Below are 21,514 nucleotides of genomic sequence, written 5' to 3'. Positions count from 1 at the left end.
TTTTTTCCCCAATAAAACTAATCTAGTGTGACCTTTTGCTTTCAACAATTACTGTGTTTGCTGTTTGAAAGACTCCATTTGTCTTTTCTCGGTGAAAACAAAGGTTTGTGTGCAAATAGTCTTAAACCCCCCTCCCCCAAAAAAGCCTATTTGCCTGTTCCAGTGTCTATGATGGACAGATTAGAGACAAGAGGTTCTTTATCTATCCTTTCAAATCCAGTGTTTGATGGAGGAGAAAACTCCTTTTTCTATAAATCAAACAGCCGTTATTCAATGCCTTACGAAGTTGTTGGACCAAGAAAAGCATGGCTTGACATCATAAGTCTATTAGTGGTGTTTCCAACATGGACGAAGGTCCCGGAAGATGGGCACAAAGCCCTCCCTTTTCTTGACTACATAAAGCACTTGCCATGTCATGAAGCTGTATTCCAGTGGTGACAGGGCAGTTTAGGGTATAGGGTGATTGTTTCGATGTTCCACAGTCCACTGTTCAGTGTCATGATGCACTCTTTGCCCATACTCCATTTTCTGTAAGTATAGCGGAAATCTAAGCTTATGGCCCTGTTTGCTGTGGCAGCAGTGTAATCCTTTATCAGTTGCTAAAATCAACCACTTTGGAACCTCTGCCTCTCTTGGACACCCAGGAGAGCGTTTTTGTTAAGAGACTTTCTTGTACTTATTTTACTGCCATTGAAAACATGAGTGCAAAGTGTGTTTGTCTCCCATTAGTGAAAGTGCTGCGGTGCTAGAATGTGGCTTGGCTGTAGGGTGCTTAGCTGGCATGCTCTAGACCCTAGGCTCAGTCATTAGCTCTACAAAAAGAAAAGGGAGAAAAAGAAAGGAAGGAAAAAAGAAGAAAGAAAAGAGAGAGAGGGAGGGAGGGAGGGAAGGAGGGAGGGAGGGAGGGAGGGAGGGAGGGAGGAAGGTGTGGTGGTAATCTAATTATACTGAAATGTGATTTTGATTGTATGTTAATAAATAAAGTTGCCCGGGGGTCAGAGCTATTAGAGCCATAGCAAGAGTGTGGCGGTGGTGGCACACGCCTTTAATCCCAGGGAGTGGTGGTAGAAAGCAAAAAGATATATAAGGCGTGAGGACCAGAAACTAGAAGCATTTGGCTGGTTAAGCTTTCAGGCTTTGGAGCAACACAGTTCAGCTGAGAGCTATTGGGATGAGGACACAGAAGCTTCCAGTCTGAGGAAACAGGACCAGCTGAGGAACTGGTGAGGTGAGATAGCTGTGGCTTGTTCTGTCTCTTTAAATAGACTAACAGACAGGAAATAGAGCCCTGATTCGGGAAGCTGGGACACCGCAGGCGGAAGGGTGAGATTTCAGCTCTGAGCTCTGACCTCTCGGCTTTCTCTTTTGCATTGTTTCTGTGTTTCTTATTTAATAAGACGGTTGGTTACATCTATAGGAAGGAAGGAAGGAAGGAAGGAAGGAAGGAAGGAAGGAAGGAAGGAAGGAAGGAAGGAAGGAAGGAAGGAAGGAAGGAAGGAAGGAAGTGTGGGGCTGGAGAGATGGCCCAGAGGTTAAGAGCACTGCTTGCTCTTCCAAGGGTCCTGAGTTCAATTCCCAGCAACCACATGGCAGCTCACAACCATCTGTAATGAGATCTGGTGTCCTCTTCTGGCCTGCAGGGATATGTGCAGATAGAACACTGTATACATAATAAATAAATAAATAAATCTTTAAAAAAGAAAGAAAGAAAGAAAGAAAGAAAGAAAGAAAGAAAGAAAGAAAGAAAGAAAGAAAGAAAGAAAGAAAAGAAAAGAAATGTGTGTGGGCCGGAAAGGTGGTTCAGTGGTTAAGACTGCTCTTGTAGAAGACCTGAGTTAGGGATTGGTTCCCAGCACCCACACCAGGGTCTCAAAATTACCTGCAACTCTAACTATTTGCTCTCCTGGACAATGTTGGCACCTGCACTCAGAATGCCCACATCAAGAAACACACACATGCACATAACCAAGAAGAAGAAGCAAGAAGGAAAGAAGGAAGGAGGGGGGGAGGAGGAGGGAGGAAGGCAGGGAGGGAGGAAGGGAGGGAGGGAGGAGCTAGAATTATAGGCCATGTTGTAAGCCACGTGGGTGTCATTTCTGAAAACTCAGTTCAAACAGAGGGGAGGGCAGGAATCTCATAAGAAGTATTTCAAGATGAGCCACAGCAAGATTCAGAGACTCATATGTGATACTGTGAATATGAGACCAAGTATGGAGGTCACAGGTAACGAGCCAGACATCACTGTCTGGGCACTAAAAATACATAGAAAGGAGTACCATTCTGGGCCAACCCGATCAACCTGGTGCCCAGAGCCAGCTAAATGTTGGCTTATTTTCTTCTCTCACTAGTTTACTGCAGACGGATCCCAGCTGTACTACCGTGAGGTCAGGTCCCCCTCCAGGCGGGATGGAAGGGCTCCTCTTTTCAGGTCATTGGGCCCTGCATCCGGATGTACTTGTGTTGACAGTGTCCCCATCTTACTCTCAAGAAGAGTCCCCTGAGCAGCACACACTGGCGGGCAGTCTGTAAAGGAAAAAGAGATACAGCCCAGGGCACGAATGCAGTCCTTACGTTAACACAATGCCTCAGTCAGGGTCTCTAGAAAAAGAAAAAGAAAAAGACTCCCAAGTAGCTAGTGATGGAATTAGTTGAATCTTGGTCTATCTTGCTTTTCTCAAATTCCCCAGAAGCTATTTCCTTGGTTCTCTGGATGTCCTGTGGGGCTGATTTGAAGTGTTCTGAGACAGATCTTTGGCCTGTATTCTATACCGAAGGGTCCATATTCTCTAAGTGAAGTGCAATGGCACCACAACCACCACCAAGTCTCTGGTTTTCTGCTGCCACGGCCCTCACTGCCCAGCTTCCGTCTAGCTACCAGCCTGCACCTCATGCTGTCATTAGTGAACAGTCCCGTGGCTGCCTAGCTGCGAACACTTGCAGAATCTTTACCATTAGGATACTGTTTCCTAAATCCTACCCACCTTTTCTTCTCTCTACTCTGTTCTGTCACAGTTGTGAATGAGTGACAACCCCAAAACCTGAGTCCTGAACATACATTATGAGAGGAGACCTAGGGAATAAGGGGACATATGGGCAGTCATTGGCTTTCATTTTTTTATATATGAATACATATATTGTATATAGGAAGTTATGCAACTTCCTATATACAATGCAACTTACAATGCTCTTCAGAAAAAAAAAAAATAGACAAATACAAACCCCAGTAGCAGTCACAAGAAACTTCTTTCAAATAGTTGGTCGGGGGTAGTCAACGTAGTCAAGTGACTACCATAACCATATAGAATATTACTATAGCACTGGCTTTCATTTTAACATCACAGTGACAGGCAGAAGCTCCTGTCCATCTTCATATTTGCAGTAACTAGACCTGGCTCTAACACTCATTGGGTGGTAAGTAGATTTTGCATCAGATAGAATTTGCTCAGCTTCGTGACTTCGTCCCTTCTTGAAGCTTAGCTCCCCTCGTATAAATCAGCAATGACAAAATACCAAGAGTCTTTACAGGATGAAATGAGGTCATTGGTCTTCGGAGTTGCTCTTTATGTGTAAGGATTGAAGCTCTGATGGCGCATCTAACTGATGCCATTTTATTTAGAAATGCATATTTTGTCACTTCAATGCCTGCAGAACTGAGCTGATTTTTCACACGTATTCTTCTCCTAATAAATAGTTGGTATCAATAATGAAAGTTTTAAGATATTTTCCACGGCTCAATAAAGCTACATTTACTTTAAATACAAAAATTAAACCGCATCTATTTTTATTCTTCCTGCTTTGATATCAGTTCCTCTTATATTGTCACAGCTGCGGTGATCGTTCTTGCCATATCTATGTTTTCAACTTTAAAAGCAGTTTCCTATGCAATGTTTTCATATGCAAAACATATTCTATAGGTCAGTGCTCATCATGTGTTCCTTGATGGTTATGAATCAAGAAGGATTCAGTCTTTCAGCTGTTTATTCTTCTGTTTTAAGATCCAAGGAGATCCTAAGCCTGAAAGAATGAGCCCTGGAGAGGGTCATGCATTGTGGTCCTCCCTTCCCCCACCCCCAGCTATTATCTCAGCACGCAAGGCACATGTTAGCGCTTCTCCCATAAATCAAGCCCTCCAGCTCTTTAATCTCTTCCCTCTGTCATTCCCTGAATTCCCTCCAATATGTGAGTAAGGGCCTGCGCCCTTCCTAGACCTAACCAACAAGTTGTCATTTCAAGCCCCAAAGTGACCCAGGAGATTTATGTGCATCTCTGTTGAATTACCCTGTGTGGCTGACCTAGATCAATGGATTGCTCCTGCCGCCGCTGGAAATATGATAAGGGTAGGGTTTGCCTGCATTCATTTCTTCCATGGATTCTCAGAATGTAAAGAAGTACCTCTTTCAGATATTCCTCTTTCTAGAATGATACCTGACCTACGCATCTTGAAATCCGTGATTGTAAGGGAAAGCAATTTGCGGACACACTCAGTAGTATGCAAAACAAAGTTGCAGGGCTGTCTCTATGAGGAGCTGTTCTTTGTCCATAATAGACAAAATAGGAATAGGTTTTGATAGCTCTCTCCTCCAAGTAACAGCCTGCTTAATAAATAACTACTCATTAACTCTTGATATGAAAAATTGTATTCATGTTTGCACTTCTTTCCCTAGGCCGATGATTGGTTTCTTGAACAAAATGTTGTTTTAAACATTCCTGATGTTAACTCAAGTTAACTATGTCAAATTGGGTAATGTTTAAAAGTCCTCAAGTAACTATACAGTCATTCAAAATAATGTAATTGTGCTCTCAAGTCCTAACGAAGGTCATACAGCATCTTTTGGGAATGTCTTTGAAATGAATTTACTTATGTACAGGGCTCAACCAGGCAAGAGGAATGAAAAGGAATTTCCCAGCTCAGCTCAAGGAATGTATTGACAAGGCAGTTACATTAGCTCTCTGGAGATGAGACCTTGGCATTGGGATTTTTGAAAGTGTTCCGTGTGATTCTAAAAGTGAATCATAGCCGGGCGGTGGTGGCGCACGCCTTTAATCCCAGCACTCGGGAGGCAGAGCCAGGCGGATCTCTGTGAGTTCGAGGCCAGCCTGGGCTACCAAGTGAGTTCCAGGAAAGGCGCAAAGCTACACAAGAGAAACCCTGTCTCGAAAAACCAAAAAAAAAAAAAAAAAAAAAAGTGAATCATTACAAAAGGCAGTGTTAAGCAATTCCACAGGCTTAACTGCTAAACTCAAAACTTTCTTTTTGTGAAACACCCATACTCTGCCTGAAGACAGTAATAAGATGATTATGCGTGACAGTTTGCAAAATAAGGACATAAGATTCCCTTTCCCTTTCTCTAAAATTCAACCTGATGGAAAAGGTCATCTTATCACTCGTGCCTGGTTAGTGTCCTGAAATGCTCATGCGCCCTTTCAGCCAACTCAACTCCCCTGAAAATAAGCGCCATAAAAATCAGATGTCTTGGCAAACATTGTCTACATTTGCTGTATTCCTGTGTTCCTTCTAAAACAGCCAGCATTCCTACTGACCTGTGAAGTGTTAATGACCTTCTCATTTTGTTTTCTCTTTCCTTTCCAGGGAAATGATATTGACCCTGAAGCAGTTAAAGGTGAAGTGTTAAAGGTTGGGAATAAGAGCTGTGAGAATATACACTGGCATTCTGAAGCCGTTTTATGTACAGTCCCCAATGACCTGCTGAAGCTGAACAGCGAGCTAAATATAGAGGTGGGGTTCCTGCATGCCTTCCGTGATGTAAATAAGGATCCCAGTGTAATTATGTCACCAGTAGGCTTAAAATAAATCATTAAGGCTCATTTGTGTATTGGCTTTGGCTCATCAGCTCAGCCTCAGTTCCTAGCTGTGATCTGAGAGATGTTGAGGGCTTTTTTTTTTAAATCACACTGTCTCTTTCCCCTGGGTTAGAAGCATATGTCTCAAAAGTCATTTTACCAACACTGCTTCTCCATCATCCCACTCTCTTGCCAAAATGTGCTGTCATTCTCAGAAGGAACAAGGACAAACGCAAGAGTGTCCCTTCTCCCACTTTTCACCAAGCCAAGAGGTCTTCCCACTTCAGTGGACACAATGCATAGACTCCATAAATAAAAGGGGACACATCCACTTGGCAGAGTAAAGTGGAAACTCAATTGTTGCACATTACCTTCTTCCATGTACACAGCTAAACCAGACAACCCAGGACAAGAATACATCTGTATTATTTTTAGTAGTCTATTGTGATATAACTTACATACCACTCAATTTACCAATTGAAACACACAACTCAACAGGCTTGTTATGTTACAGAAATCGTTAATTTCTTTACATAGTGCTAACACACACATATCATAAAATTTGCCTGTGTGATGATTTTAAATGTACAGTTCAGGGACATGACTTGTACTCATCATATGTGCAAACATCACTGCTGTGTGATTCCAAAGCCTTCTCAAGCAGATGCTGTGTGACCAATAAGCAAGAACACCTCACGCTCCTCTCCGGCAGCCCCTGCAACCTCTAATCTACTTTCTTTCTCTATGAATTTGCTGACCTGGGTATTTCATGGAAGTCAAATCATACAGTATTTGTCTTTTGGTATCTGGCTCATTTTACTTGGCAAGTTTTTTGTGTTCTGTTGCATTTTATGGCTGACTGATGTCTTAGTTCATGTATACCATATATTGCTTACCCAAGAAAAAGTAGCTTTAAAGGATTCCTGAAGTCTTCTGAAAATGTTAGGAAATGGAAATACACAAAAGAATTACAAAATCTGAGACTGGATGTAGCAACTAGAGTAGAAATTTCAAAATGACCTTCAATCTTAAAACTCACAAAGCATTGGAGCTGGAAGAAACCACAAGATTTCTTTCATGTATCAAAATGAAATGAAGATAATATGAGACCTTATTATCCTGCTAGAATATGATTTTCCTTCTTATGAGAAATCTTTTCTGCTATGTACTCCACCCTCCCAAATGGTGCATAATTAATTTTTATTTATTCATACTTCTATGGCATCATTATAATAATTGATCTAGCCACTTCCCTTCACATATACTTTAGTTCCTCAAGATCAAAGACTATTATTGTTTATCTAAGTATCATAGATGTGCTTTAGTTAATCAATATTTTTGAATTACCTGAACACTGAGGCAGAACTGAGAGATTTCTTACTCTGAAGGTCATAATGCAACTTCTAGGATGGTAGCCAGCAGGTACTAAAGGGGACCCAGAGAAACTTTGGTTCCATATAGATAGTATATTTTATATCAATCTTGACCAAATTCTGACTTTTTCCCTTCTGATTTATTTCTAGTGGAAGCAAGCAGTCTCTTCAACTGTCCTTGGAAAAGTGATCGTTCAACCAGATCAGAATTTCACAGGATTGATCGTCGGTGTGGTCTCAATATCAATAGTACTTTTATTATTATTTGGGCTCTTCCTGTGGCTGAGAAAGAGAAGGAATATTAAAGGTGCATTTTTTGGTTATTGTCTAAGAAGCTACCATAGGAGTATAGTGATTACATTCAGTATTGTCATGGAGACATATGAGTTGTCTAATAAGCACTCAGCAAACCTGTGAGTTCTGGGCACTGGGACCTGTGATAGCCAAGTCTTTAACAAGCTCTCTCTTTCTCTCTGTTTTAAGATCTGGGCAGTGAATTAGTTCGCTATGACGCAAGAGTACACACCCCTCATTTGGATAGGCTTGTAAGTGCCCGAAGTGTAAGTCCAACTACAGAGATGGTCTCAAATGAGTCTGTAGACTACAGAGCTACTTTTCCAGAAGGTATAATTCAGTTTACTATCCTGAGAAATATCTTTACATAGACCTCTGTGGGCTGTACCATTGTTCTTGCTTTTTGCTTTTTTCCTCATATTTTTACACAAGTAGAAAAAGAAAACTGTTGACCTATGCCAAAGGAATGCTTAAGTTGATGCAGAATTGCACGACCTTCGCTTTAAAATCAAACTCATGCGGGTATCATATTGGAATGTTAGCATCTGCTTTCTGCTCACACACAGAAAGGTCCCCTTTAGAATCATTTGAGCAAAGTCACTTACCTCACAGCAATGCTAAGAAACTGAGACACTCTCTTTAACCATTCAGGAAGAGTAAAGTTATAAAATATTTTTATTTAAATATAAACTTAAAATGCTATATTTTGGGGAAAACTTTTGCATTATACCACTAGTAGCCTTATGAAGCGTTCTCAATGAGCATGGCTTTTACCTACCACCATCTATGACCTGAATATATTTTGAGTCTTATCCAAGAAAAACCTCCAGTTGTGCTATTCATCAACATCATCTGCTTTGCAAAACACCAGACCTAAGAGTGATCAGATTGGCCAGGGCATTTCACATTGTTTTATTTAAACATGTCTTGCACAAAGCAAAATGTCCATATTGTATCAGGGCCATTATCTTTAGAAGTTACAGGACATGAGTCAAATACAAGCATTTCCCTGTTGAACATTTCCCATTGGACAAATAAAGTGAGTCACAGACAGTTGTGGATACTGAGAAGGTAGAAACTGCTCATCCAAGCAAGTAGACCAGCAGTGAGACAGGCAGCACGTTAAGTTTCTCACCACTTGTTGCCCTTCCTGAGACTTGGGTTGGTTCTCTGGAGATTATTGAATGTGCCAAATGACTCCATTCACTGTTAGAAAGAAATCCAATCCTTTAAGAACGTGGACAAATCAAGCTTAGTGCATGCCTTTAAAATTTAGATGTAATTAGTCTTTCATATCCATGTTTAATAGCTCCAACCTGGGATTACTGAGGTTTACAAGAAATTGGTTTTTTAAAAGTGTTCCTGGGTGGGGGGGGGATGACTGTCTATGAAAAGCTTACAGCCCAAGAAAGAGGACCGGAGTTCCTGAGTTTGTATCAGCAGAAGCATATAAAAGGCACATGTCCTGGGTGTGTTGGGCACAGATCCTCAGAGTCCATTGGCCGAGCAGTTCGGGGAAATAAGGTAGAAAGTGATTGAGGGAGGGAGACACCCAGCGTTGACCTCCACACACATGCACAATGTATACACACACACAAGCACACACATACAGCTTTCTTCATCTTTAAAGTGTGTGTGTGTGTGTGTGTGTGTGTGTGTGTGTGTGTGTGTGTAACTGAATGTGTGTGGTCAGAGGAAAGTTCTGTGAGGTCGGTTCTCTCCTTCCACCTTTACATGGGTTCCAGGTATCAAACTTAGCTCACTAGGCTTATAAGCAATTATATTTACCTCCTGAGCCACCTTGCTTTCTCACTTTGAAAATCATCATTATTATCATCATTATTATTGCTGTGTGTGTGCATCGTGTAATACATATAAGATTTCTTAATCTTTTACATTCCTCACTTGCCAAACATTTGTCGCCATGGCTAAGAAAACAAGCTTCACCCGCCTACTTGCTTTGAACCTGCTTCTTGGAGACAGGAAAAGTTAAAATGGGCAAAAGAGGGCCACCCAAAGGGAAGAACGAGGGCCTGAGCACCCAAACCTGTCCAACAGCAACTGCAGAATTTTCTTTCTGTAGCTGGTGAGGACAGCTCTTCCCAAGGAGACCCAGACGTCTCTGTGACATTTCAGCAGGATTACATATGGATGCTCTAAATTGGCTTCTCTGTGTATTTGAACTTGACAAAGGCTCGGTGGGATTTCCCTTCAGGAGGACCTTTGTTCCCTGGCCCTCTCCAGCTGCAAAGGTTTTGAAAGTGAGGATGGAGGAGCTGTATTAGAAACCCCCATTTGCATCTGTGATCCGCTGAGCAAAGTTTGGAGATCCTGACTCCTTGCTATTAGAGGAGCAGCCAGGAGATGGAGTCTTCCTTTTTTCTTTACTCACCCAGCTTTTGAGGGCCTTTTTTATGTTCTAGAGCCTTCCTTTGTGGTCACATTTGTTTGCTTTGAGCTACTGATTATTATGACTATAAAGGCCCCTCCAAAACTTTTCTGGAGGCATTTTTGAGACTTACTGTCTGGCTAAGTAAGTATTATTAACCAAAAGATCTACTGTGGAAAACACTAAACATGCATAAGTGGTGTTAGAAATAGTCATGACATCATCAGCTTTCTTAGGTTCTGATTCGCTTGTTTATTTGCAAGCAAACAATACTATGTGGTGATAGGATTGGAGGCTGCTCACCTAACACACACACACTCTCTCTCTCTCTCTCTCTCCCTCCCTCCCTCCCCCCTCTGTCTCTTACACACACACACACACACACACACACACACACCACACACACACACACACCACACACACACACACACACACACTTACACACACACACACACACACACACACACACACACGCTCACACGAGCACACGCTCACACGAGCACAAGCCCATGCACCCTGCCAGTAAGTTGCTGTGATCCCGGTTTCCCACCCTTGATGTTGGTGATGTTTTCCAGTGGGAAGGGCAAAGCCACAAGCAACTTCTTTGCCTAATTTGGGATTAAAAGCACTCAGTGCCACAGCCCCTTAACCTTGGCATGAAAGAGCCACTTTTTCACAAAAGAAATCTCACCTAGAGTTCTTACCGTGCTTTGGTTGTAAAGATGGGCTAATGGGAAACGGCCATGCTCAAATGCCTTCAAGGGTAGAGTGATAGGCACACTAGCACAGATCCAAACCGCCTGCTGTTAGTAGCCATAACACTCTATGGCCACTACCACAATGTGGGGAACTTAGCGCTACTGTGCAAGGCTCTCGGCTCTGAGAATGTAGCATTCCGTATTTCCAACGATACATAATTATAGGTACATGTTGAACAACCATAACTCAAAATTTTGAAATCAAAAATAATAAAATAATTTAAAACTCTATGATTGTGTGTGTGTGTGTGTGTGTGTGTGTGTGTATGTGTGTGTGTGTGTGTGTTGGTGACACATGAGTTTGGGGATACATGTCTATGTGCCCACCTGTGGAGGCTAGGGCATGATGTCATGTGCCTTCTCTATCACTCTTGGCCTTATTCCCTTAGGACTGGGTCTGTCACTGAGCCTGAAGTTCACCTTTTTTGCTAGGCTGGCTGGAAGATCTTGGGAGCCATCTGCCTTGGCTCCCCAATGCGTTTTTTTGTTTATGTGGGAACGGGGGATGTTTGAACTCAGGTCCTCCTGCTTGTAAAGCAAGAGCTCCTACCTACTGAGCCATCTCCCCAGCCCTTCAGGTTTACGATACTCTGAAGTATCAGGTTTAAAAGTTTATAGTTTCCATTTCAGATTTCAGATTAATCAGGGATGATTAACCAGTAAAGTCTATGCCTGTATCTCAAAATCTGAGGAAAATCAACAACTGAACAACTTCTGGTCCCAAGCATTTTTGAAAGGGATATTGTACTTGTACTGATTGTATGTATTTTCCCACACATAGTTCCTTGTCCAGGAATTCATGTAGGTTTCCATAATACTAGTCGCTCCATATATGCGGTCATCTCAAAGGGCATCTTTTTCATTTTCTTTCTGCAGGACTGGGCAATTGCTCAACCGATTTTGCTACCTCTGGTTCTTTTTCTTTTTAATATCATATTTTCTTTAGTTCTTGGAGAATTTCATACAATATATTTTGATCATTTTACCCTCACTTCTCCCCCTGACTCCCTATTCCCCGACTCTTCATGTTCTCTTCTCCCTTTTTAATAACTAATATAGTTTCAGTATGTGCTGCCTACATACTCCTGGGTATGGGGCCATATACTCAAGCAAGGTTCATGGGGGGCCTTCACCCTTAAGGAAAATTGACTCTTCCCCCTAGAACCCATCACCTGTCCCTACTGCTTCTGATTTTTAAGGGTGGAATACATTTTGAAATGATCTTCAAGCATGGCTTTTTGTTATTAGTCAAAAGAAAAATACCCAAGGAAACCAAGAGGACAAACAAGCTTTCCTAGTTAACACTGCCTATGTAAAAGAACAATTCTAAGCACTTTGTAAAATGTTTTTCTATATAAATATCTATGTATATGTACCTTTTTCCCAATTCGTTACCATGTTTCTCAAGCCACTCCTCTGTAAAGGGTGTTCGCAGTCTCACTGCATGCAGCCATTTCTTTAATGTCAAAAATCCTCACTTCACCATTCTGTGAATCCCTTTACCCCCACTGATGCTGCAGCAAAGTGAGGTTTCACTGCTCTGTCTATGTGCTTTGTCTTGCAGACCAGTTTCCCAACTCCGCTCAGAATGGAGCCTGCAGACAAGTGCACTACCCTCTGACAGACCTGTCCCCCATCCTAACTAGTGGGGACTCTGACATATCCAGCCCATTACTACAAAACACTGTTCACATTGACCTCAGCGCTCTAAATCCAGAGCTGGTCCAAGCAGTTCAGCATGTAGTGATTGGGCCCAGTAGCCTCATTGTGCATTTCAATGAAGTCATAGGAAGAGGTAAGTGTTTCCACTCAGCTCTCTGTTAAATATAATTTTCCAGTAAGCCTTTTATCTCCTGTTTTGCAGATTATGAACTTAGACAATGCCAAGAGCCCCTGACAGAACACTGATAATGAGGTGTTTGAGTTTTGTCCTGCAGAAATGCAGACCTGAAAAGCATATCTTTGGAGACTTCCCTGTGCGTGGAAGCCATTGGATAACATCCCCAACATGAGAAAATATCACATTTCTCCCTCATATTTCTCACACTAACTACAGTTGCTTGGAAAGTGCCACTTACTCCTTCATAAAAATCATGCCAATTTTTTCACTCCTTGATCCCTTCGATCTTTTCTACGAGAGCAGTAACAAAGTCTACAAAGTCCTGGTGTCTAGTGGCTGGTACATTGCTGGTCAGCATCAGAAGACAGGGAATTTATAGATCTCCCCTGATCTGAGGCAACATATATCATCTACACAGTGCACTCCAATTTCTCCACACAAAGAATGACTGTTTGCAATAAGCTAGCATCAATAACTGCAAGCATAAACACTATTGGAGGAAGTATTTATCAGGAAAAAGAAACCAACCAGAAGCGACAATATAAAGTCTGCTCTAAAATCCTTTTACACTAAGTATGAATGGCTTCTGGTCACTTTTATTCTAATTGCTCTGCAAGAGGTTATACAGGCATCTGTCAATATGATGCAGAAGAAACTGACAGGGATACTGGATGAACACTGGTCCTTTTCGGCATCCTCTGTCACACTCCAGAGCTGAGCTGTGAATGAGTTACCTCTTCCTGAAAAGTGGCCTCTGTGCACAAGTGTGTGTCTGTATTTACTGGCCTGTAAATCCAGTAAGTGTGCCAGTGTTGGAATGTGCAACCTCACTAATTATATTCTCACTCTATGCATTGTAAAATCAGAACATTTTTTTATCATGAAAGGTGTTAACATGCTCATTATTTCTCTGACATCATAGTCATTAGGAAGCTATCAATATTAACTACTGCTTATTTATATGTTTTTCATGGGAAATTGTGAGCACTCATGAGCATAGGTTTTATTGTATTCATCTTTGTGTCACAAGAGGGTAGCCCCACGCCTGATACTCATATACTAAGCACCCAGGACAGCTTGCATGACTCCATGAGTTAATTGAATGACTTACACAGCTATCAGACACTTGACACCTCTGGGAAAAATTACTGCCGCTGTTGAAAGGCTACCACTGGGGACGTGAGGGGGTAAAGTCAGAGGAAAATTCATGAAATGAGTCAGAGTGAATCGGCTTCACTTAGGCAACTGTCTTTTCATTCCTGCCAACCTGGCTTACATATTAACCAGTGACTAACAGGGGAACTCCTTACTCTATGATACCTTATTTATAATCATTTACTAGGATATAGCGGGCTTATTTTATATTTATTCAAATGAATAAAAGTATTTACATGTTTTCTTAAATAGTATTTGATCCTATTAAAATTAAATTAAATTTAAAAATAATAAATCTCTTTTATGCAGAAGCTATTATTGTGTTCAGTGATGGTACAATGATTTGATGTTTTAGTATATTAGTATTTAGTATATTAGCCTTTAAAAGAAACAATGTTGCCTACAATTGTCACCATATATTAAATAACCATATTGCTTATACCATGGAGAGAGGAATGTATTCCATGTATGTTTATATCCAAACACAAGTACCAAACAGAGTGGTATTGTTAATTAAAGTATCATAAGCAATGTACCTCTTTTGTCTTACAGAGGAAGGAGATGAAGGTCTTGATAAATAATTATTGCATAAGTCAATATCATATAACTCTAATCAAGTTCTCTTTTTCAATAGGGCATTTTGGCTGTGTTTATCATGGGACTTTGTTGGACAATGATGGCAGGAAAATTCACTGTGCTGTGAAATCCTTGAATAGTAAGTTGCATTTCATAGTGAAGGGTACATTTGTGGTTTGCAAATTGACAGCATATAATGAAGTGTTGATTTACACTTTCCCTTGTGGAAAAAGTCATCTGCTACTGAAATTGTGGAATTAATCCTGGAAATTTGTTTCGTCTAAACACTTACTGAGATAGTCTCTCTGAAATTACCCCATGGAGAACTAATAAGTAAGGAAGTAGGAACAGTGAGTCTCTTAGATGAGCTGAGTATCATTTAGCCACATTAGACTTATAACATTTGTTTTGCAAATGACATTTATGGAAACTATTGGAAGCACGTTGGCACATACCATAGTAATGACTCATTTTGCCCAGAGACACTACCATAATTATTTTTTTAACCACAACTTCCACTTTTAAAAAAAAAGGATTAAAAACTGAAATAATACAAACTGAAAAGAAATGCACTGGCAAAAATTGAAAAATCATAAGTATGGTAATCCCTCATTTATCCACATGTTCAGGGAATGAGGTGTTCCACAGAAATATATTTCCTAAGGAAATGCAACTTGTCCCTTGCAGTATTTCTTAAAATTTTAGCTGTTACCAAGAAAACTCCTTAGTGCTGGGATTAAAGGCGTGCGCCACCACCGCCCGGCATGAGAAAACTCTTAAAATGAAGTGCACACTCTCTTTAAAAACCAAGGCATGCTTCTAAACATAAACATGATACATAGACATAATCACAGCCAAAAATTGCTATTGTACAACCAGTGTACTCTCCATGTGAGGAGACTCCTGGGGCCACTCTTGTCAACAGATCTCACATACTTGCTTTCCTACTTTGCAACTTTCTACTTTAGAATTTGCAGCAACCTGAAAACTGTTAGCCAGCTATATTACAGATCTGCATTAGAACTAATAAGCTTTAAATGTGTAAATGGTCGGTCTCCTTGTAAGCCACTCTAATACAGAATTACATCAGCCTTTTTAAATATCAATCTAATCTCCACGGTGAGCATCATTCTGTATGGTTAATTTTGTTGGATATTTGATCACAAAATAACTAAAAGGCAAAGTCTCTATGGAATCTAGTAGCCAACTGTGGTAGGTTAAGTATCCCGATCAGTAGACTGGCCTCAAAGGAAAGCAGTACTGCCATTTTTACTCAGAACAGTCCTAACCCCATGAAATCTCTCTGTCGTTGTTATGTGGTGACCGTTGTCAGTCCACATCGACTTCCATCATCTTTTCCACGTGCATGCATTATGTTTCCAAAAGGCTGCCAACATTGTCATGAACACCAAAGAGATACTAATGAGATTTATGTTAATGCTGTTAACTCCTCCTTTGTGTGCTATCATTCCCTCTGTGGGTCTTTCTAGAACTGGTTAGAAAGTACTGTGCTAAAATCTTAACTTATTTAGGGGTTAGGGGGATGACTCAGTGAGTTACAGCAACTGCTGCAGAAGCCTAAGGACCACTGTTCAGATCCCAGCACTCCCATAAAAAGCCGAGATTGGCCACCAGGTCCAGATTCGGTGAGGGACCCTGTCTCAGTGGTGCAGAGAGCAATGCCGCAGGACACTGGGTGTCATTCTTGCACTACACATACACACACAAGACACACACGTGAATATGCTGCACGCACACAAACACAGCGCGTTTAGTTGGGAAGTGGTGGAGTACTCACATGTACAAGGCTCAATTCAGTCCTCTGCACAGAAAGGGAGCGGGGAGCTACTTATATATGCCATGTGGTGATTGATCCTCCAATTCTCTTAGATCAGTAATCATTGAATTACAGCGCACTGGCTGCTTTCATGGGTACAATTTTTTGAGACCCAGACATTTACTGTCTACAACTACTTTCATGGTTCAACAGCAGAGTTAAGTATTTGCAGCAGACACCACATGGCCCATGAAGCCAAAGACTGTGGAACCAAAGACGAAAGCGCTCGACAGCCTGTGCCCTGGACACTCTGCAGATGGAGTAGTGGCTTCTTTGTTTCTTTATCTGTAAACAACATTCGATGCTCCTACATGAGACCAGTTGTTTCCTGGACTCTGTTGTACAAAAGAGGCTGTCAGCAGTGACTTGGTGGCACTGTGCAGTGTGATACTGAGGCTCAAGAAATAATATCCTACAATACGGGGCTTTGGTTTGCTGAGTTCTTGAACTAAGGGGCACTGGACGGCCACTCCCTGACTTTCTCCTGCCTCCTGACTCCAGGTCTCCTTTTTAACTCAAAGTGGGCCTTAAAAACTAGAACTCCTTTCCACCAAGGCAGCCTAGAAACTAAAATCCCTCTCCGCAAAAGCCAGGCATAATAGCTTGAAATCTTATTCTGAGCCTCCCCTTCCTTCTTGTTTTAGAGCTGGGTGGTCAAAAAATTTCCCTGATCTGTATTGTCTGATAGCCACTCATAAGACCCTCATTCTAGAAGGGGTCCGAGAAAGAAGGGAGAGGGGATGACCTAACACAGAGAGAGGGACTAGCCTCACACACAGAGAGGGATAACCTCACAGACACGCTTGGATGGCTTCCCTTACCATCCATTAGGTCCTAGACTTTCAGTCCAGTCATGTTTTTCACAGCTGTCAATTCTTCCATCAAACCCAAACATAAAAGAAATAATTCCCCTCGATACTTAGATCTCCATCTCTGAAGGCTCTCATGTCTATAAAGCCCATTTTAAAAGTTGTTATGCAGGGCTAGAGAGACAGCTTAGCAGTTAAGAGAACTACCTGTTCTTCCAGAGGACTCAGGTTTTGCCCCCAGCACCCACCATGGGTCTGTAACTCAAACTCCCAGGAGATACAACATCATCTTCTGACCTCTGAAGGCACTATTCTCTCTCTCTCTCTCTCTCTCTCTCTCTCTCTCTCTCTCTCTCTCTCTCTCTCTCTCTCTCTCTCTGTGTCTTTGTCTCTCACACACACACAAGTAATAATAAATAAAATAAAATATTTAAAAGAAGACATTATGCTGTTCTGTTGTTAATCATCTCTTAGCTGTAGGATTCTCAGATGCAACCCTCATGATAGGTAAGGAAAGTGAAAAAAAAAAAAAAAAAAAAACCTTTCTGCCCAGGACAGCATCCACTCAGACATGTTGTAGAAAGAATGTGCTCTGGTTGAAGCATCCAGACAAGGTGTCGCCTGCTGGTTTTCACATTTCCTTGCTATATGCATTTGAAAAAGGTTCATTGTTCTCTAATGGAGTTAATGTCTCATGAATTTCTCAGGAATCACAGATATAGGAGAAGTCTCCCAGTTTCTGACTGAGGGAATCATCATGAAAGATTTCAGTCATCCCAATGTTCTCTCGCTCTTGGGGATCTGCCTTCGGAGTGAAGGGTCCCCACTGGTGGTCCTACCGTATATGAAACATGGAGATCTTCGAAATTTCATTCGGAATGAGACTCATGTAAGTACTCTACTAAGCTTATGGACTCACAAATTAGCTGTAAGCCAGACATTCCTTAAACATGTTTGTTTCTAGTGTTGGCAGGTGAGACAGGGTCTTGCTGTACTTCAGGCTGACCTGGAACTTACTCTGTAGCCCAGGCTAGTCTCAAATTCTCTATAAGTCCACTTCCCTCAGCCTCCTGAGTACTAACATTACAGGCCATGTTCCACCGCTCTTGGCTTGCCTTCCTTTTTTTTAAAAGATTTTATTTTATTTTTATTTTGTTTGTGTGAGTGTTTACCCACATGTGTGTATGTGCACACTATGTATGTCTGATACCTGGTACCCTAAGAGGACATCATATCTACTGGAACTCTAGTTATAGTTATGAGCCACAGTGTGGATACTGAGAAACAAACCCAGGTCCTCTGCAAGAGCAGCAAATGCCGTTAACCACTGAGCCCTCTGTCCAACCCACTTGTTTGTTTGTCTGGTGTATTTGGGGGGCTGTGCATGCAACTATGGGGGCACTTGTGCGGGCCAAAGACTGACAGTGGGTGTCTCCCTCAATTCTTTCTCTACCTTAGTTTGAGAGACAAGGTGTCTCACTGAACCTGGAGTTCACCACTTTGTCTAAATTAGCTGGCCAGTGAGCCCCTGGGACCTGCCTGTCTCTGCCCCCTGCTCTGGCCTTACAGGGGCACCATATGCCTGGCTTGCACATGGGTGCTAGGGAACCGAACTCAGGTTCTCATACTTGTAAAGCAAGTGCTTTACCCATTGGGCCATCTTCCCAGCCCCAGCACGAGCATTCGAGTCTTATAAAAAGCTATTTTGTCAATCCAGCCTAGGCTACACAGCTAGATGCTGTCTTAGAAGGAGGACTATCTCATTAATAATCCTTATATTGATCACATATTGAAATAATATTTTAGAAAATTTAGTTAAAATATGTTGTGATATGTTCCATCTAATTTTATTTAAAGTGTATGTGTATCATACTTTATATGATGACAAATAGTGTTGTCTAGACAACAAACAAATAATCACCATATATATGCACGTTTACATATACACTAGCTCACGGGGTAATTGTGTATTTTGCTCACTCCTGTGGCTCCAGTGCTCAACACTGAGGCTCTTCATAAATGTTAGTTGAGCCCATGAGCTCAAGATTACAAAAGAGGACCACGGCTCTTGTGGGTGTGAGCTTTCTTTGTGACCCTTTAACCAGGACATAAGGTTGAGCAAGCTTTGGCCAGGCCAGGGGTGAGGAGGGTGGACTGAGGCGCTTCTAGAACTAAACTGACTTCATAGCCTCAGGCTTGGCGACTGCTGCCCAGGTCCCTGTGGGAGTCAACCCAGTAGCTTTGCTCTTCATCAAAACACGAGTTTATAAACATTAAGTTAAATAACCTCTAGGACTGTAAAGAAATACTTTCTGTCCAGCCAAAGGAATAGAACACCCTCCGAATGCAAGTGCTTTGCGGGGAGTGTGAATTGACATTGCAGAGCCCTCACTTCAACTCTTGTCTCGCTGATGAGTCAGTCAGCTCAGATGAGGTCCGGTCTCAGCAGCACTGTTCTCCCAGATTAAAATGTAGGAGAGATGCCCTACTGTCCGTTACAGAATAGGAGCTGCCCTCTTAAAACCCAGAGAGCGGTTCCTGGTGCCTCATAAATGTCTTAAGGGGATGTCTGAGCTACGAGATGTGGCCTGTCCACAGCCTGCGTGTATTAGCAGGGACTGCAACCCTTCAGCCTGGGCTCTCACTGGAACCTTGTGCTCCCGAGCTCCATGATGTCTGCTGAAGGAGAGACTGCCTTTTCTGGATAACAAGGCCTTTCTCAGGGCTATCAGCCACAGTGAGACCTATAACTTTGGATTTCAATCGTACCGTTACTCAAGCCTTTCATCTGTTTTTTCAGTTTTGGGGGTGACACTTGTAAAAAGCAAAACTGTTAGTCATGTGCTAGCTGGTGCATTAGTTCCGGTGAGCAATGAGCTTCCAACATTCTTCAGTGGATATCCTAACACATCGCTTACCCTCAGGAGTGGTTTGATTTATCTCTCTGAGCCTCCTGCATTTACCTAATTTCTGATGCTTTGACATCTAGAGCCTTGTTGACCGAGTGGGATTGCTCCCTTCAGGGCTAATTCCTTGACTTAGTCCACACTCTGCCTATAGAGTGGACCCTTCATATGCAAACCAACCTATCCCTCAGCTGCCTCTTCATCAGACTCTCACACTGGGAGCTACTTGGGCCAGGCATGAGACTAGCAGAACAGCCCTGTACCAGAGCCTGCAGGAACTGTCTAAAAGAGCCAGGGCTGCCCAAGTCCTACACCTTCCCAGGGAAACTATGGTAAAGAGACTGTCCATGATGCTCCCCTATACAGTCCTTCAAGTGTGGTGTGCCATGTCCTTTTGGAAACTATGAGAAGCAAACTGTCTTTTCAACAAGAACTGTCTCCTGATCAATGTGTCTCATCATACACGTCTTATAATAAAACCTACATTTTAAAACATCTGCATTTCCCCATCTGGAAAACAGAACCTGTAACAGCTCCCAAATGGAAGTATGTAAGAAATAACTAAAGTCTATTTAAAAAAAAAAAAAAAAAAAAAAAAAACTAGCCTGGTGCTTTGTATACAGTATACTTAACAAGTAGTCGTGGCTCTCCACGGGGCATGAGTTATGATTTGAGACAAGATAAGTCACATAAACACTGCAGTATTCTAAGATCACTGTTAGAACATCGAGTGCTTGGTTTATGCTTTTCCAATGCTCTTTGATTGCAGAACCCAACTGTAAAAGATCTTATAGGATTTGGTCTTCAAGTAGCCAAAGGCATGAAATATCTTGCCAGCAAGAAGTTTGTCCACAGAGACCTAGCTGCAAGAAACTGCATGTAAGTATGAAAATACCGCCATGCGCCAAGTACAAATGAAGTGTTTGTTTCTTACTACTCCTGCTAGTAAGGATGTTTCCTCTTCGCAGCAAAAAGCCTGTGTATCCTTGAGTATTTTGAGTAGATGTGTAAGCCCCTGGTGAGGCTTTTAGTTTTATCAAACAAAGCATTTAAAAGGTTGCTCCACGGGGGAGCAGGAGCAGCTGCTGTGGGCTTCAGCTCTCCTTGGCCCTTCCCACCAGCAGCCTCCAGTGTTGTGGTTTCACACTGTATTAGTGATTGGGAGAGAGAATTTGATCTTCCGCCTTAGACTGGGAGAAAAAGAAAAGCTGGTAACAGGAATACCAATGCAGTGCAACTCCCAACAGCAGATTGAAAGTCAGCCTGCAGAAGCGTTACCAAAAATGGTATTTGGGAATGAATATACAAAGAACTTTTATTTGTGTCTGGCTGCCAGGCTGTGTAACAACAACAGTCAACAGTTTATAATTGAATCTCTGCGTTTGCTTTGCTGAGCGCTGATTCATGGCTCGTGGTATGTGTGAATGAAAGAGCTGTGCTATTAATTTTCTACCTAGAGTTTGGTCAGGGGAACATCATAAAACTACATTAAACAAAGGATGCACAGCCTTGGTTACCAGAAAACGATTTTTTTAACATGACAGCTTCCTTAGGTGTTTCACCTTCTAATCCATTACCTCACTGATGGCACATAGGAGTGTTATGTGCTGACTATCGTTATTTGAGAACCAAAAAAGCAAAGCCTTTCATTCCGAGAACATCTTGCTGGTAAGATACCCAGCAAAGAATGGTGATGTCCATGACTTCGCTGGGTAGCCCGATGCCCTATTTATTTTGCAACCACGGAAAGCTAGGTGGAAGCCAACTCTCCAGAC

The 21,514-nt window shown here is 42.0% G+C and overlaps 1 protein-coding gene across 5 annotated transcripts in view; it reads left to right on the top strand.

Annotated features, from left to right (window-relative positions):
• The window catches only part of Met (MET proto-oncogene, receptor tyrosine kinase), a 111,243-nt gene that overhangs the window by 77,633 nt on the left and 12,096 nt on the right, over nucleotides 1–21,514 (top strand). For 4 of the 5 annotated variants that reach the window (XM_016002762.3, XM_016002763.3, XM_016002764.3 and 1 more), the window contains 7 exons: nucleotides 5,591–5,737; nucleotides 7,326–7,482; nucleotides 7,659–7,799; nucleotides 12,181–12,411; nucleotides 14,246–14,326; nucleotides 17,541–17,722; nucleotides 20,509–20,618. In XM_016002762.3, coding sequence (XP_015858248.1) covers nucleotides 5,591–5,737; nucleotides 7,326–7,482; nucleotides 7,659–7,799; nucleotides 12,181–12,411; nucleotides 14,246–14,326; nucleotides 17,541–17,722; nucleotides 20,509–20,618 — 1,049 coding nt within the window. The remainder of the gene's footprint in view (nucleotides 1–5,590; nucleotides 5,738–7,325; nucleotides 7,483–7,658; nucleotides 7,800–12,180; nucleotides 12,412–14,245; nucleotides 14,327–17,540; nucleotides 17,723–20,508; nucleotides 20,619–21,514) is intronic. The other variant, XM_042272814.2, reaches the window with a different exon arrangement.

This window comes from Peromyscus maniculatus, chromosome 3 (genome assembly GCF_049852395.1).
Source record: "Peromyscus maniculatus bairdii isolate BWxNUB_F1_BW_parent chromosome 3, HU_Pman_BW_mat_3.1, whole genome shotgun sequence".
Lineage (NCBI taxonomy): Eukaryota > Metazoa > Chordata > Mammalia > Rodentia > Cricetidae > Peromyscus > Peromyscus maniculatus.
This window is presented reverse-complemented; position numbering and strand designations above follow the sequence as displayed.